Genomic DNA, 19172 nt, shown 5'->3' with positions numbered 1-19172 from the left:
TTCTGTCACCCAGGCTGGAGTGCAGTGGCACGATCTTGGCTCACTGCAACCTCCACCTCCTGGGTTCAAGCAATTCTCTTGCCTCAGCCTCTCAAGTAGCTGGAACTACAGGCACCCGTCACTGTGCCCGGTTAGTTTTTGTGTTTTAGTAGAGACGGGGTTTCATCATGTTGGCCAGGTTGGTCTCAAACTCCTGACCTCATGATCTGCCTGCCTCAGCCTCCCAAAGTGCTGGGATTATAGGCATGAGTCACCGCACCTGGCCTCTACAGACTTCTGACATTACTTTTTGTTTCTGTAGCTTAGTCATTCGCTTTATATGAGTTAATAATAATTAAATCATGAACATTAGCTTACCTCCATTAGCCAACAGATTCTCTTGAACTTTGTCTTTACTGTCTTCTAATACATCAGCCATGTACTGAGCCACTTTCTTAACCACTCTGGAGAGGAAAAAAATCAACAACCGTTTTCAGAAAAAAAAAAAGATCTAAATTCCATTCTAGATGATGAACATATTATATAAAGACATGAATTTGACTATATATGTTCCCATTATACCTATCTGTATAATATACAATAAATGGATCTTATCTTTTAATGTTTTAAGGATAAAATGGACCAAGATTTTGTTACATGCAAAAATCAGCTGAGTAACTGTAGAGTTTTAAGGAGACTACATGCAATGTGTCTACTAGTCTAGAAAGAAAGTCGTGGGAAGCTAGTGAGAAACAGTCTGTAAATAGCCATATATTTATATGCCAAGAAACTAGACAATGCAAGGACTAAGAACAAAAGAGGAGGCCGGGAACTAGCATTCACTGTGCTCCTATGACAGCAAGACACTGCTTTTCCTTAGGAAGAAAGGGATCTGACAGGCAAGAGAACATAAGCAATAAGTCATGATGAAAAATTAGGTCCTACATTATGAATTCAATAACTGTTTATTGAGCATCTACTATCTAAAAGGAGCTATGCTATAGAGGAAGCCATGCCAAAACTATTACGTTGGTGCAAAAGTAATTGTGGTTCTGGCCATTACTTAACCAAAAAAAAAAAAAAAAAAAAAGGCATAAACTACAATTACTTTTGCACCAACCTAAACCAAGGTACCTATATACGACCTTGTCAATTCTTTCATTTATAAGAAAGAAACTGAGGTATGAAAGAATAAGTGACTTATCCAAAGTCACAAGACCAGTTAATGGCAGAGCCATGACTACCAGAAACATGTTGTCTTGACTTTGGGAGTTCAGCATCCTTTTCCTCATTCCATGTCTGCCTTCATGTCTAGGTCCTGGGTGGGCTTCAAAATCATAGAAGACAAAATCACTACCTTCATACATTGCTTTAAATCTCTCTGGAAAGATTAAAAAATATATATAAATTACTAAATAGAAAACAATCTGAGGTCAGTGCCAGCTGAGATTGCCAGATTGCAGACAGAGAGAGGGAAAAGAGATTACTTGCAGCTACTGTAATCAAGAAAGCCCAAGGGCTCATGAGCAGGTGATGAAGGACAGAAATGGGTTTAAAAGAATGATTACGTGGGAAGAAAGCATATTCTTGCCATGGGGCATAGTGTGAGTCAAGATAAGAGGTGGATAAGCAGTAGGCATCCAGAGAATGGTGAGGAATCCAGATTGATGGAAGCAGGAGGCTGAGAAGCAGGGGAGCTTAGGCTAGGAAAGTGGGATGCCAGATTGCAGAGGCATAGCTTCTGATGCTACACTCTAGACAGTGACCTACACAGTCAAAACAGGCTCCAGGACAAGTATTCTGATGACCACATATGCTCAATGGCTAGGAGGGGAAACTGGAAGACAGATTAAGAAATTCCTATAACTTTTTTTTTTTTTTAAAATGCATGTGTGTATTTTTTTTTTTAAGAGAGAGTCTCGCTCTGTCACTCATGCTGGAGTGCAGTGATGCAATCATAGTGCATTGCAGCTTTGACCTTCTAGGCTCAAGAGATCCTCTTGCCTTGGTCCCTCGAGTAGGGGGGATTACAGGTGTGAGCCACAAAGCCTGACTTGTTAACAGTTTAAACAAGAACCAATAAGGGCCAGGAAATATGACAGAGGAGCTAAATGTAAATGACAATCCTAGGCTGAGTGGTCTCAAACCTAAAAAGTAGAACAATTTCAGAAATAATGATGTAAGCCATAAGCCTTCAACATGTTTAACTTGAGGTTTGTACATACACTTGCCTATGTATCCAAAATTCACCTATTCCTTCAAAAGGGACAAAGCATTATCATAAAATTTGACAAGCATCTTGTAAATAGAACCATTTGCTATGAACATTCTAAAATGCTGCATTTACCCCACAGAAGTACTTCAGAGTATAGAATCATCTGTGTCAAATTTATAAACTTAACATTGAATAACCCAGAACCTCATGATCTCCCTCTGCCTATTTACAAGAGGATCTGTGTCAAGGTACACAATGTCACCTCAAACGTATCTGCTCTAATGATTACATTTTTAAGAAAGAATAAGCTATGATTTACCACATATATTCTACAATGTTTGGACTTTAAAACTTGGAGCATTTAAGTCATTAAGCTATCATCTGCCAATACTACCAAAGTCTAACAACAACATGGCTTTTTAAATCCTCAGATCTTTCAGGACTGGGGAAGACGGACCTGTGGAACAATGTAGAAAAGAAGAGCTGACAAACTGCACAGATAACTTTAAATTCTGCTCACCAAACTAACTACATTTGCCCTAAATACTTTTCAGATTCCTTCCCTAAAAAATGTGAGCTGGTTGGGCAGGTGACTCACACCTGTAATCTCAGCACTCTGGGACGCTGAGGTGGGAGGATTGCTTAAGGCCAGCAGTTTGAGACCAGCCTGTGCAAGACAGCGAGACCCTGTCTCCAAAAAAATAAAAATATAAAAATTAGCTGGGTGTGGTGGTGCAAGCCTGTAGTCTTAGCTACTTGGGAAACTGAGGTGAAAGGATTGCCTGAGCCCAGGAGTTCAAGGATACAATGAGCTATGATTGCGCCACTGCACTCCAGCCTGCGGGACACCAAGACCCTGTCTCTAAAATAAATAAATAAATAAATAAAATTTAAAATCTGAGCAAACTTTAAATTATATGCAGGACATCCATTAACAATTTAAAGAAAGAACAATAAAGACATCAAGGTGACTAATAAGGGTACAAATAAATGTTACTAATTATATTCTCAGAAACCTCCTTTCTCAGTGTCTCTTTGGTTGTCATAACTTGTAACTGTAATGAGGTAGATGAGACCTCAGGGAGGACTCACTTTAGGGATGACAACCAAAAAAAAGTTTCCTTATTTTCTTCATTAAAAATGTATAAGCAAGAAACGAAAAGACTATTCTTTCTATCAGTTAGTGCTTCGAGTGTATCATAATTATTTCTACTATATTTATAGTAATTCATAATAATCATTTGCTCTATATGAATAAATGGAATTATAACCCTAAAAGTCACTTTTCCTTTCATCTTCTTTTTTCCATTCTAATAGTCAAGTGTCTGGGCCCAATTGAGCTTTTACTATCTCTTAACTAATCTACTGTGAAACTATCTGCTAAGTGGCCTTCTTGACTCAAATATTAAAGACCATCAATACATCCTAGATCTGTTCACCTCCTCACGACCTGTTGTTATGTGAAAAGATCTCTCCCTGCAACACTGACCTCTGTCTGTACTGCCACAGCCATTGCCTTGAAGTGGTTTTATCAATTCAGAAAAGCATTTTAGCAGCAGAAATGAGAAAATCCTCTAAAAATCCTAAGATAAAAGCTTTGTATCCCCAGAGTTGAAGGAACTGTAGATTGATTCTGCCAACTAATTAAAATGCAGTTATGAAAGATCCTATAACCATTTTCAGCTCAAATACACATGTACCTAAATTTCAAAAGTAACAAAAACTGCAGTTTAGAAAAACTCTTCCAACTGAATTTTGAAGAAAAAAGCATAACCATCCTCAAATAAATGCAGTAACATCCCATGTTCATGGATCAAAGACAATAATGCTAGGATGATGCTATTCCCCAAACTGATACATAGATTCAACATTATCCTCATCAAAATTCCAGCTGACTTATTTGCAGAAATTTGACACTGTTCCTAAAATTCTCACAAAAAGGCAAAGAACCCAGAATGGCCAATCTTGAAAAAAAAAAAAACAGTTGGAGAATTCACACTTTCTGATTTTAAAACTGACTACCAAGCTACAATCATCAATAATAATACAATAATAAAATAACCAATACAAACCACAATAATCAAGACAATGTGGTACTGGATATAGGAAAGAAACATAGATAAATGAAACAGAATTGAGAGTCCAGAAATAAACCCTCACATTTATATTCAATTGATTTTCAGTAAGGGTAGCAAGACAATTCAATGAGGAAAAAAAGTATTTTCAACAAATGGTGCTGGGACAACTAGATATGCACATCCAAAAGAATCAAGTTAGGCCCTTACCTCACAACATACATAAAACTTAACTCAAAATGAATCAAAGACCTCAATGTGAAAGTTAAAACTATAGAACTCTTAGAGGAAAACACAGACATAAAACGGTATGATCCTGGATTATGGTGTCTTAGATATGATGCCAAAAATACAAGTGACAAAAGAAAAAAATTAATTATACTTCATCAAAATTTAAAACTTTCATGCTTCACAGACACAAACAAGAAAACAAAGACATGGCCAGGCGCAGCAGTTCGCGCCTATAGTCCCAGCACTTTTGGAGCCTGAGACAGGCGGATCCACCTGATGTCAGGAGTTCAAGACCAGCCTGTCCAGCATGGTAAAACCCCATCTCTACTAAAAAATACAAAAATTAGCTGAATGCTGCGGCTAGTGCCTGTAATCCCAGCTACATGGAAGGCTGAGGCAGGAGAATCGCTTGAACCCAGGAGGCGGAGGTTGCAGTGAGCCAAGATCTCACCACTGCGCTCCAGCCTGGGCGACAGAGTAAGACTCTGTCTCAAGAAAAAAAAAAAAAAGACTACTCATAGGATAGGAGAAAATATTTGCAAGTTACTTCTGATAGGGGATTTATATCTTGCATATTCTGTATAAAGAACTCTTACAATTCAACAATAAAAAGAGAAGTCAATTAAAAATGAGCAAAGGATCTGAATAGACATTTCTCCAAGGAAGAAAAAAAATGGCCAAAAAACACGTGAAAAGATACTCAGCACATCACATCACATCAGCCAACAGAGAAATGCAGATTTTTAAAATGAGATATTATTTCATAACCCCTGGGATGGCTATAACCAAAAAGACAAATAACAAGTGTTGGCAAGGATGTGGAGAAATGAAAATCTTCATACACTGCTGGTGGGAATATTAAATGGTGCAGTCACTCTGGGAAAAAACTGTCAGTTCCTCAAAAAGTTAAACATAGAGTTACCATATGACCCAGAAATTCCACTCTTAGGTACATACCCAAGAAAAATGAAAACGTATAAGAACACAAACTTGTACACAAACGTGTAGCACAGCAGCATCATTCTTATAAGCCAAAAAGTGGAAACAAACTAAATGCCCACCAACTGATGAATGGGTTAATATGGTATGTGTGTGTATACATATATAGGGGATTATCATTTAGTATTAAAAAGAAATGGGGCCGGGTGTGGTGGCTCACGCCTGTAATCCCAATACTTTGGGAGGCCAAAGTGGGCGGATCACCTGAGGTCGGGAGTTTGAGACCAGCCTAACTAACATAGAGAAACTCCATCTCTAATAAAAAAAAAAAATACAGAATTAGCCGGGTGTGGTGGCACATGCCTGTAATCCTAGCTACTCAGAAGGATGAGGCAGGAGAATCACTTGAACCCTGGAAGCAGAGGTTGTAATGAGTGGAGATCACACCATTGCACTCCAGCCTGGGCAACAAGAGCAAAACTCTGTCACCAAAAAAAAGAAAGAAATACTGATATATGCAACAGCTTGGATGAACTATAAAACATTATGCTAAGCAAAAGATGTCAGTCACAAAAGACCATGTATTATATTCCATTTACAAGAAATGTCCAGACCAGGCAAATCTATAATGGCAGAACAATTTGTGGGGCTGGGGGAGGGGGGCGGGGAGAGACAGGAAGTGACTGCTAATCTAACTAGGAATAGAGGATGATGAAATATTTAAAACTGATTGTGGCAATGGTTACATAACTCTGAATACACTAAGAATCCCTGAACTGTACACTTTAAATAGGTGAAATGCATGGCATGTAAACTATATCTTAATAAAGACAGAAAAAAGAGAATCAGTATTTTCATATTTCAAACAGGTGTATTTTATGTAAATCGTACCTTCATAAAATTGATATACAAAGGGAAAAAAGTCATTGTTTCTAAAACCATTCCAATAAGCAGAGTACACATGTGATAATAAACCCGATGTCCAGGTAGCCTGATGAGTGTCTCCCACTTTGCTCTACTCCATGCATGTAAGTACATTACCCTTCTACAAATGCATCCAGTTTAGCCAGTTCATCTGACAAGCCAACCAAGACATCCAGTGTGCCAACCTAAAAGGAAAATATATTCTGTTATTCAGGCAGCACCCTTTAAAAAAAAAAAAAAAAAAAAAAAAAAGATGATACATCTTGATTCAAAGTTCTCACAAATCTTAAATTCTCCCTATTGTATTTCATAATGTGTAAGTGTAGCTAAAAGATATTTGCCAGACATTTCAAAGCTATTTATATGTACAAGATAATCCTTTAATTCACAGGTATAAGCACCACTTAAGACTTGAAGACTCCTCAAAGACAGGTCTGTGCTTGTACTGTTCAATGACACTGGATCATGTGAAGTCTTAATTTACAACACCAGCTGTTAAGTAGGAGGTCCATGGATGTGCACTAGAGGGTCTGTAATTAAATTGTGCATGTAAAACTGTACATAAGTGAGCCCGTTTAGGAGGAAACGTCCTGTCTCAAAGGTATCTGTAACTCCAAAAATATTAAGAATTGGTCATGTTATTGTATTTGTTTATATTTTTGAGATGGAGTCTTGCTGTTGCCCAGTCTGGAGTGCAGTGGTGTGATCGTGGCTCACTGCAACCTCTGCCTCTCGGGTTCAAGCGATTCTCCTGCCTCAGCCTCCTGAGTAGCTGGGATTACAGGCACCTGCCACCATGCCCGGTTAATTTTTGTATGTTTAGTAGAGACAGGGTTTCGCCATGTTGGGCAGGCTGGTCTCAAACTCCTGACCTTAGGTGATCCACCCACCTCAGCCTCCCAAAGTGCTGGGTTTACAGGCATGAGCCACCACAACCTGCCAAGAATCAGTCATTTTGAATATTTCTTAAATGAATGCTGCCTATGACTGCCCTCAGTTAACCAGCAAAATGTCAGTATCATGATCTTTTCCATTCTTTATAAATGTTCTATCAACTGATTACTGGACACCTGCTTCACTTTGAGGCTGCTAGATTACTGATCTTTAATACAGTAATCTTAAATAGATGAACTAGATTAAATAACTGGGTTAGATTTGCCAAGCGTGATTAAGTAGGTGCTATGGGAACACATTTACAATGTAAGTCAGCATAATATAAATTTAGTAACAAAAACTTCACTACGATATTTAAGAAAATATATTACTAAGAGTTTTCATTTCTGAAAATCACATTTGTGAATGTAATACATCAAATATTTTCATAATATTTTTCATTGCAATTTAGAAAAGCACAAAAAGCCAAAGTAGAGAGACGTTATTCATTTTGGTAGTTTACTTCTAAAATTTCAAAGAAGACACATTTTAAATCATGACAATGGCTGAGGAGGAGGTTTCCTTTGGAAGGAATCTGGGTATCTGATTTCCACTAAAGAGAGAACTGGCCCTCCCCTAGATGATGAACTCATGCAATTTTGCACAGCGCAGCTTCACCTTTAAGTCAGGAATATTGAACTTGGAAGAGACAGCAAGATTATTGCTCTTTGAAGTTGCCGCGTGCAGTTTCTCCCATGTTTGCTGACAGGTTTTCTCCCCAGGAGCAGATATAAGCCAGAACTCAGTCATGTTTGTTACTGGGTATTTCCTCAAAAATCAAGAGAGATTCTGAAATGTAAAAAACAAAACAAAACAAAAAAACATTTAATATTATTTGTTTCTAAAGTATTTCAGAGTCACAGGAGAAGTTATAACAAATAACCTGTTTCAAAACTAATCTAATACTGGCATATGATCTCAAGCAAAGTGAAATTTACTGACCAAGAAGTAAATCTATATAAATGGTGAAAAGATGATTTATTTATGATACTAGGAAAGAGTGATAAAAACCTTATATGCAAAGTACCTACTTTTTTTCATTATAAAACATCCTTAATGTGAAAGTCAAGAAGTGAGATTACCCAAAATACCAGTCACCAATAGTTTTCTTCAACCAACAAAGTTGAAGAGTTACAAATTTACAGGTTAATCTTAAATTTTTTTTTTCTTTGAGACAATGTCTCACTGTTGCCCAGGCTGGAGTGCAGTGGCATGATCTCTGCTCACTGAAACTTCTGTCTCCCAGGTTCAAGCAATTCTTGTGCCTCAGCCTCCTGAGTAGGTAGGATTATAGGCGTGTGCCACCATGTCCAGCTAATTTTTGTATTTTTAGTAGAGACAGGTTCTTGCCATGTTGGCCAGGCCAGTCTTAAAATCCTGGCCTCAAGTGATCCACGACACCCAACCTATCTTAAACTTTTAAAGCATACAACCAAAATAGGAAATTTTTTTAAAAGCATAATTTTAATCTTGGAGAAAGAATTTAATTGAATCAATGCATTTATAAACAGCAGTCACCAAATAAATTTGTCACATTGGCTTAGTAAATCCTACAAGGCTAGTCAATTTGATGGTTAATTCTAATCGATAGTCAACCTAGAGAAACCTCCTCAAATCTTTGATGAATACACTCAGTTGCTACTGAACATTTACAAATTTGCAATAACAACACCAAAAAAATCTTGCCAATCTGCTTGGCTATTTTAAAATATAGGGAGTTGGGAGAGTGGCATTAATGTGACATTTTTGGATCTGAGAGGCGGTTGCAGATCTCCCCTTTGAAAGAATCCCATCGAGATTCATCTAACCCGGGCCCGGTGCGGTGGCTCACACCTGTAATCCCAGCACTTTGGGAGGCCAAGGCAGGTGGATCACGAGGTCAAGATATCGAGACCATCCTGGTCAACATGGTGAAACCCCATCTCTACTAAAAATATAAAAAATCAGCTGGGCATGCTGGCACACGCCTGTAATCCCAACTACTCAGGAGGCTGAGGCGGAAGAATTGCCTGAGCCCAGCCTGGGTAACAAGAGCGAAACTCCATGTCAAAAAAAAAAAAAAAAGATTCATCTAACCCTCTTCTATAATTTCTTTTCCTCCTCCTTCCCCTTCCCACACACACAGAAGCGGGGGTGGGGATGTACAGAGACAAATCTAATCAGAATCTAAGTGGGTAAAGCACATAAACACAAGTGATAAAAATCAAAGTATTACAGTACCATTATTTCCACTTTAATGTGCCTTCATGAGAACCAACAGAAGCCTTCTGCTAACAGTGCTTATTTAGCCTCTCCCGAAACTAATATTCAATGTCTCTAAATTGAATGTAATTATCTTACAAAGTTGTCCTGAGAACAAAATCAGATAATGAATGTGAAAAAAGTTTGTAAATGTAAATTTTCTATAAAATGTAAAATGTTATAATCATAATGGACTTTCATAATTGCCATAGCCCATTTTAATTAAAGTATCTACTTAAATTACCTATAATGAGTAGGTAATTAATCCCACCTACTCATTATAATACCACTGAAAGTGAACTTAACATAGATGCCATTCTATATACTTGTTAATTTTCTAACTACTGTTTATAGAGGATCTACCATATAAAAAGTACTGGTCTAAATGCATTATTATCTAAATTAATCTTCCCAAAACCTCTATGAGATAAATATCATGCTTCCCATTTACAGATAAGAAATGGAGGTTAAACTGGTACAGATGTAGATGGTGGTATTAAATGAATATGTTAAGAAAGCATAGAGAAAATTTTTAAAAAAAGAAATTGTACTGTACAAGGACTTTTCTAACATTACTGATGAAGTCAAACCTTTATCAGCTTTACCTATGCTTTCTGAAATGAAAGAGCTACACTTTCCGAAATGGCCAATAAGCTAAATACAAGGTTTTTAGTAATGGCCAGTCTGGCCAGAGAACAGCACAGCTTAACTGGCCATCCAAGGATGGAAGCTACTCACGAGTGCCACGCTCTAATGAGGGCATCCAAAGATAAGATTTGATTTCAAAACAGAAGCAAAAGCAAAATCCTCGTTAGCCTACCCAAGAAACTTCAAATGCTGAACTTTAAGGCTATTACAATATACTACCATATTCTTTTCCAACCTGATCTTTTCATTCAACCTATTTTTAGAATTATCCAGTGATCATTAATTTTAATTGATATACAGTATTCTATTATATGAATAAACTAAAATTTACTATCCACTTTTTCCTGGAATGACTGTTAAATTGCTTTTATGTCTTTGCTATAATAAACAATTCTGCTATTATCTTTCTGTGAAAGAGCTTCTCTGGGATAGATAAAATAGCTGAATTACAGGATGTCTTCAAAGACAGAGGTGACATGTCTTTCCATGCTCCTATGCAGTGTGACTTTGTCCTTCTATCAAAAGGTGGAGCTGGCCTTGCAACTTGGCTTGACCAACGAAACACATGGAAGCCACACTGTGAGTTCAGGGCTCAGGCCTGAAGAGGTCGTGCAACTTCCACTTCTGTTTCTTGGACCACTGACCTCAGACTACCACATAAGGAAGTCAGTCTAGCGTATTGCAAGTGACAAGGCCTTATGAGAACCAACAACCAGCATAAACCACCAGACATGTGACTGAGGCCATTTTGAGCCCTCCAGCCCAGCGAATCTCCCAGCTGAATGCAACTGTATCAGTGAGCCCAGGCAAAACAAGCAGAGGGACCACCCAGCAACTCACAGAATTAGGAGAAATAAGAAATCACTGTTTTAAGCCACCAAACTTTAGGGTGGATTATCGCGCAGCAGGAACAACTGACACAGACCACTGCCAACACTTTGGGTATTGCCAAAGTGTTCTCCAAAGCCCCTACCAACTTAAGTTCCTACCAGCAGAGTAAGAGTTTCTATTTCCACGACTGAAAAAACGCACAATGGTATATATTGTTCATAGTTACATACACTTACAGAAAATACTAAAACAGGCATAGATAGGAACTTTAGTTTTATATATAAGATTTCATTAAATAAATCTGGGGCAAATATAGCAAAATGTTAATACTTGCTAAGTCGGCATGGATGTCATCAACTGGCAATATTTAAAATTTTTCCGTATATCCAAAATACTTCAGAACTAAATATTTTTTAAAATTGTTACAATCTATTTAATTTACAAATTAAAACATAACATTGCAGAGCAAATTTATTAAAAATAAAATTTCAGTGAACTTTCAAATGGGATATTCAGAGAATAATCTAGATACCAAATTAATCCTGAAAGTACAACCTTTCTGTTCTACACCTAGTAGAAATGCTTACTAGTCTGTTTATATCTTCTTATGACCAAGTATAATACATTGTAGACAATGCTTTTGGAGTCTGGGATTTGTTTTAAAAGTATTTTTGGATCCTGAGGCAGGAGGATCACTTGAGCTCAGGAGTTCAAGATCAACATATTTTTATTTTTTAAAAATAAATGTAAGGCCGGGCGCGGTGGCTCAAGCCTGTAATCCCAGCACTTTGGGAGGCCGAGGCGGGTGGATCACGAGGTCAAGAGATCGAGACCATCCTGGTCAACATGGTGAAACCCCGTCTCTACTAAAAAAATACAAAAAATTAGCTGGGCGTGGTGGTGCGTGCCTGTAATCCTAGCTACTCAGGAGGCTGAGGCAGGAGAATTGCCTGAACCCAGGAGGCGGAGGTTGCGGTGAGCCGAGATCGTGCCATTGCACTCCAGCCTGGGTAACAAGAGCGAAACTCCGTCTCAAAAAATAAATAAATAAATAAATAAATAAATAAATAAATAAATAAATAAATAAATTTAAAAAAGTATTTGGGGGTCAATATGTTCAACAATCTAATTGTATAATGTTGCAAGGGTAGGAGCTCAGGCTACACCTGTACTAACTCCAGAACCTGTCTCAAGAAGTTGCTTTTTAAAATAAATTCCTGTTGAAATGTCGTGGGCCTATGTCCTGGCTCCTTGTCATCCTGTCTCTGTTCTTCGCAACACGTGGATCACCTCACCTGAGCTGCTCCAAAACTGGCTACCCTCTTCTCTCTCCTTTGGCCACTTTGATTTTGGCTGTTTCCCTATCTCTGGTTTCTTCCAGTTAATACTCCTGTACTTACCAAATCAGCTTTTTTAGCACAAACATCCCTCACAGGACTACCTTGAACTTTAACATTTTCAGTTATTAGAAAATCTAACAGCATCTTTAAACCTCTTTTAGTAATCTAGATCTTCTAAGTGATGGTGGTTTCTGGAAAACAGAGGTTTTATTATAATAATCTTATGCAAGTGGTTTTCTGTTAAAGTATATTTTAATGATACATTTTTATACCTCCTCTCCCCCAAAAATGGCAAGTTATAAAATCAAGTGTTAAATTCTTCCTGATAGTGCTAAATTATCTAAACTGCAGCTTCTTCAAAGATTGTAATCCTATGAGCCATTACAGTAGATGTCACTATCATATTACTTAAGAGTTTCCAGAAAATCTTTTCTTCTAGCAGGCTTCCAAAGGATTTCAATACGAAAGAGGACCCCTTTTCTCATCTATAAATAATATTGCCCTATCTACTTCACTGAGCTTTTATCAGGATCAAAGGAAATAATATCATGATAAATTCTGAACAAAACGTCTAGGAATATGATAGAAGCATTCTAATTTAGCTTTTTAAAAATTGTAATTTTTGTAGAGATGGAGTCTTGACATGTTGCTCAGGTTGGTCTCAAACTTCCAGTCTTAAGTAACCCTCCTGCCTTAGCCCCCCAAAGTGTTGAGATTACAAGAGTCACTATGCTCGTAATTCTAGCTTTTAACTGAGCCCTCCCTTGAGCCTAGTTATTGGAAGATGAAGAGGAAAGGAAAAGGTGCCTAAGTCTGATGCTGTGCTTTTCACTTCTCATACCTCTCATTTTAGTCTATTCTCACTACAACCCATGAGATAGGTAGTAATACACAAGAGAGGTTAGTAGTCTACCCAAAGTCGCACAAGTGGCAGACAGGGTTCAAATTTAGTTGTGTTTGACTCTATAGGCCACATTGTTCTGTCACACTACAAGAAAAAAATGTTCTGTGCTCTGGTGCGCCTGAGCTCTCATGTTTGAAGAGAGATCCACATGTAACCTTCAACACCTTCACCCAATGTTCCGGGCTCAGAGCACCCTGTTGGCCAGGGAATTCTGAAGTCTGATAAAGGGATCCAAGCTTCCTTTCCTTGTTCTCTTCATCCAGGATCATCACAATTTCTAAAGCAGCATCACAGAGCATCTAAAACTATCCTACCTCCTAGAAGAACAAATTCCTCCGAACGAAAAGACACACACACAAAATTCAAAATTCAAAGTATACTTTGAGATTAGAGATCAGATATCAGAGATTCGATGGACCTGCCAGATCATGGAGGACGGAACACAGACTTTGGAGTCTTACAACAGTTAAAACTCTGACTTTACCCCCTTACTAGTTTCCTCATCTGTAAAGTGGAAATACGACCCATCTCTTCACACAGCTGTTAGAAAGAACGAATAAAATTATGTACCTAGACCTTCCCCTTTCCATGTGGCTGCATTTCCCAGAGGTGACTATATTAGCTGCTGCCCCACCCCATCCTACCTCCGAAGACTCTCCCCTGTAAACCAGATGAGAAATATCCTTTGCTTACTTATACTTTATAAATGCCCCTACTATGCATTCATCATAGTCTCCCTCATTTTTATAACATATTTTCATCTACAACTTCTGAGAAATCTTAAAGGGCTAGAATCATATCCTCTTTGTGAAACCCTGAGAGCCAGCATACACTAAATTCCTGGCAACAGCAAGGACTTAATAAATGCCTGTTGAATTAATAAATCAAATGCAAATATAACAATGACAGAACCAATCAAAAAGTCTCATTAGAGATAAAACAAAGGCAAGAAATATAGTCATGTTTTTTAAAAGTGTTTTTCAGTCTTCCAGAAAACCTTTATTTTATAGTAAAAATTAAAAATTGGTAAAGTTGCAGGTTCCTAAGTAAGCCTTTGTCTTTTATGTCAAGGATGAATAAAGTCAAAAATATAAAAACAAGGGCTTAATAAAGAACCTATCTGTGCTTCAGGTAAAGCCATGGCCTCAGTTCTTCCACCGCTAGTCAAAGCAAACTAACCCTAAGTAAAGAGCCTAATAGGAAAGACAAGCTACTTAAGTACCTAAGGAAGAATGTAAGAACCACTTATGACAGTAACATCATAATTATTTTGCAAAATCTGTTTTTCCCATTTTTAAACAATTGTCCACTGTCAACTTGTCACTTAGATGAGTCATGTAAAAAAGTTTCTCCTTGGGGCCAGGCACAGTGGCTCATGCCTGTAATCCCTGCACTTTGGGAGGCCAAGGCAGGTGGATCACCTGAGATCAAGAGTTCAAGACCTGCCTGGCCAACATCCTGAAACCACGTCTCTACTAAAAATATATAAAAAATTAGCTGGGCATGACGGTGCACACCTGTAGTCCCAGCTACTCGGGAGGATGAGGCAAGAGAATCACTTGAATCCAGGAGGCAAAGGTTGCAGTGAGCCAAGATTGAGCACTGCACTCCAGCCTGGGCGACAGAGAAAGACTTCACCTCAAAAAAAAAAAAAAAAATTCTCCTTTAAATTTAAGAACAATTTAAGTTTAGTTTCAAACAAAATTTTTCTTTGCAGATGAATATGTATGCTTTTATTCATCGAAAGTGGAATCCATGTTGCTAAACATATTTCCCTTTTTCTCTCAGCTGCAAGGAAACAAATTGTCAAAATTGGTGGCCACTTGTTACCAACTCACCAAGAACCTGACGCCACCTCCTTCACTGCTTGTTTTTATTCCTAATTATCTCCCTTTATTTTATCTTGAATATGAAGGAAGTCAGGCATAAATGTAGCAAATCATATGCTAAACAGAGGAGATGATGATGAGAAAGGCACGCTGATTAAAAGGTAGAGTTCCTCAGGGCTCAGAGCCAGGTCTACGTCCTTTTGTGTGTGGGTGTGTGTGTGTTAATGCGTGTGTGTCGATGTGTGTGTTAATGTGTGTGCATAACACCTTTCTTGATGATCTCCTCTACACTTGAGGCAATTCTAGTCTAGATGCTGGACACTTTCTGAAATGTATGTCTCCAGCCCAGGGCCCTCTGCAGCATCTAGAGTTACATCCAACCAGTATCCACATCTGACTACAAGACATTTTCCACTTGGATGTTTCAAAAGCAGCTAAAACCCAACACTTCTAGTCAAACTCATCATCTTTTCCCCCATATGTAATCCTACTCCAGTGTTCTCTTAGTACAGGTGTACCCCTGCAACGTTAGACAACTAGGATTGTCAAATGTTTGTAGTGGCCAACACTTAACTGGGTGCTTCCTACCTACTAGAACCAGTCAAACCACTTCCCATGTATTAACTCGTTTAGTAGTTAGAGAAACGCCATTAGAGAGGTAGTAGGCACAGAGAAACTGGGGCACATAAAGCGCCTTATATATTACATAAGATACATTATGTAGTATGTGTCACATCATATATGAGAGCACATATTATATGCTAAGGATGAATGTATTATACGCTCTCATAGCACCTTCTTTGCAGTATTTCCCTGGGAGGAACATTTTACTAATGTCTGTCTTTCAAATAAACTGCCCAGGAGGGTAAACGAAAATCATGATAGTTTTTGCTCACCACTTTCTCCTCAGTACCTGGCACAGAGAACAGCATGGTAGAATCTCAAAAGGTATTTGTTGAATATTCTTAAATAAATAAAAACTACTGTGAGGACTAAATGAGATAACATCAAGCACCTGGCTTATAGTTGGTTAGCTTCCCTCACGTCCCATTTTTTCTATAATAAAATCAACTTTATCAAAATATAATTTATATAGAATTAAATGCACCCATTACAAGAGTTCGATGAGTTTTCAACAAAATGTATACACCTGTGTGAGCTCCATCAAAAGCAAGATTAAGGACACTTCTATCATCCCCAAACCTTCCCTCACACTCAGGCCAGTCAATCCCTACCACACTGCCAGCCCTGGGCAAATGCTGATCTGCTTTCTGTCATTATAGATTCATTTTGCCTGATCTAGAATTTCCCTATAAATGGAAGCATACATTACATACTCCTTTATACCTGGTTTTTGCTCGGAAAGTCTGTCTTTGTTGGGTGTATTAGTAGTACAATCTGTTTTATTACTTAAATACTCCACTGCATACATCTACTATAGTTCTGTTCATACATTCACCAGTTGATGAACATTTGGATTGTTACCACTGGTTTGGGACCACTAAGAATAGAGATTCTATGAACATTCCTCTACAAAGCTTTTTCTGAAGGTATGTTTTTCTCTTGGACAAAAAATTCTAAAAGCAGATTTTGTAAGTTGAATGATTAATGTATACTTAACTTTATAAAAAATTGGCCAGGTGTGGTGGGTCCCACCTATAATCCCAACACTTTGGGAGGCCAAGGCAGGTGGATCACTTGAGGCCGGCAGTTCAAGACCAGTCTAGCCAATATGGTGAAACCCTGTCTCCACTAAAAATACAAAAATGAGGCTGGGCAGAGTAGTTCACACCTGTAATCCCAGCACTTTGGGAGGCCGACATGGGCAGATCATGAGGTCAGGAGTTTGAGACCAGCCTGGCCAACACGGTGAAACCGTGTCTACAAAAGATACAAAAAATTAGACAGGCATGATGGTGTGCACCTGTGATCCCAGCTACTTGGGAGGCTGAGGCAGGAGAATCGCTTGAACCCGGAAGATGTCAGCGGTGAGCTGAGATTGAGCCACCGCACTCCAGCCTGGGTGACAGGGCAAGACTCCATCTCAAAAAAAAAAAAAAAGAAAAAAAAACTGGGTTCACTTATTGAGTTGCACAAAATTTTTATATGAACTTGACACAATTTCCTTGTGAAATATATATATATTTACATCTTTTCTCTCAATCTGTGGCTTGACTTTTCTTAATGATGCTTTTGAATAAAAATTTACAATTCTGCCAATGTCTGATTTATCAATTTTTTTAAATATATGCTTTCTGTGGCATGTGAAAAATCTTTCTACCCCAAGGTCACAAGTATTTACTCTGCCTGGAGTTTGTTGAAGTTCTTGAATCCATTCATAGTTTTCATCAAATTTGAAATGTTTTAAGCCATTGTTTTTCCTCACTTTTTTTTGCTTCCTCTTCCTTCTTTTGAAACAAGATCACATGTACATTAAACCACTTGATACTGCTCCACAGGCACTGAGCTTTCAATCATTTTTCTCAGCTGTTTTTCTCACTGTGTTTTAGTTTGGATAGTGATGTAGTCTGGATGTCTATCCTCCCCAGATCTCATGTTGAAATGTAAACCCCAATGTTGGAGCTGGGGCCTTGGGGGAGGTATCCGGGTCAGTGGGGCAGATCCCTCATAAATGGCTTGATGCCCTCCCTGTAGTAAGCTATCTTGAAATCTGATTGTTGAAAAGACAGTGCCCTCCCCATAGTAAGAAGTTACCATGAGATCTGTTACCTTTCCCCGACTCTTGCTCCTTCTCTCGCCAAGTGACATTCCTGCTCCCCTTCCCCTCTGCCATGACTCAAGAGCTTCCCAAAGCCTCACCAGAAGCTGAGATCTGGGTGCCATGCTTGCACAGCCTACAGAACTGAGAGCCAAAAAAAAACCAAAACAAAACAAAACAAAACTCTCTTCTTTACAAATTACCCAGTCTCACAGATTCCTTTATGGCAACAAATAAGACTAACACAGTCTCTTGCTACATCTTCTAGTTTACCGACCTTTCCTTTAGAGTATCTAATCTGTTATTCTTCACACCAGTGAATATTTTACTTCTTACGTATTTTTCTGCTTTAAGCTCCATTTGTAAAATATCTTCCATTTCTTTCCTCAGTATGTTCATGCTTTCTGTTAAAACACTGAGCATATCTGTAAAAATGTTACACTGTTTGTCACTGGACTTTGCTGTCTTCCTTTTAAGAGTGTTGTACTTTGTTCTAGCAGGCAGATAAGTCAGGGGAGGATCAGCTTGATCCACCCAAGGCTTGTTTTCAAACATTGTTGGGATAGATATAAGGCCTTACTCTATGGCTAACTTAGTTTCTAATACTAAGGTCTGACCTTATGGGGACTCTATTGAATGTCCCAGGTATTCAATAAGGTCTCTCCTCCATATCTGGTCAGAACCCAAATGCTTCCCAGGACCATAGCTCTGGCAACTGTTCAGTTGACAGCTCTCTGGTCATTCTTTGATAGAGCTCCTGCAGAGATCCCCCTATAAGTTCCAAGGAGACTGGACTTGGGGAAGGTTTATCTGCCTGGAATTAGCAGGTGGGATTGACAAAGAGAGCGAGCTAGGCAGAGAAATAAATACCAGAAACTTGTCTGGAAGCAGTTTTTTAACATATCTTGTCCAGATTTGTAACTGATAATGGTGGGAAAGCAAATATGGTACCAGTTACTCCATCACAGACAAGAACTGAAGTCTCATCTAGTTTTGCTGTATGTATTATTCACAAGTTTTCGGTTTTGCTAATTGTTGTCTGTTTCTTTTTTTTCTTTTTGTCATCAAGTTTGAAGTTCTCAATATGTATTTCAAATCATGGGGATTCGGGGAACGTTCACACAATGTGTGTTGTCTGTTTCTATACAGGGATTCAGCCACAACTTCCCAGCCTCTCTCCGCCCCATGTTTTAACATTTAACAGAAAACAGGACTGACAAAAATAATGCCAAAAATTTAACAAGTCTAGGCTAAAAGACGAGAGCACTACTCTGTTTGTGAAAAGTGAAACAATGAACATGTATTGCTTCTGTATGAACAAGGAAAGTGTTCCTTCTTGTTTTTAAAAAAACGAAAGAGCTGCA

General features: G+C 38.3%; 1 protein-coding gene across 2 annotated transcripts in view; it reads right to left on the bottom strand.

Annotated features, from left to right (window-relative positions):
* The window catches only part of ATP6V1C1 (ATPase H+ transporting V1 subunit C1), an 81484-nt gene that overhangs the window by 21799 nt on the left and 40513 nt on the right, over positions 1 to 19172 (bottom strand). For both annotated transcript variants that reach the window (XM_074386998.1, XM_003940670.4), the window contains exons 2-4: positions 7915 to 8085; positions 6481 to 6548; positions 358 to 443 (exon numbers count right to left, since the gene is read on the bottom strand). In XM_074386998.1, the coding sequence (XP_074243099.1) occupies positions 358 to 443; positions 6481 to 6548; positions 7915 to 8046 (286 nt within the window). In that variant the 5' untranslated portion in view covers positions 8047 to 8085. The remainder of the gene's footprint in view (positions 1 to 357; positions 444 to 6480; positions 6549 to 7914; positions 8086 to 19172) is intronic.

The sequence above is a fragment of the Saimiri boliviensis genome, chromosome 15 (assembly GCF_048565385.1).
Source record: "Saimiri boliviensis isolate mSaiBol1 chromosome 15, mSaiBol1.pri, whole genome shotgun sequence".
Classification (NCBI taxonomy): Eukaryota; Metazoa; Chordata; class Mammalia; order Primates; family Cebidae; genus Saimiri; species Saimiri boliviensis.
This window is presented reverse-complemented; position numbering and strand designations above follow the sequence as displayed.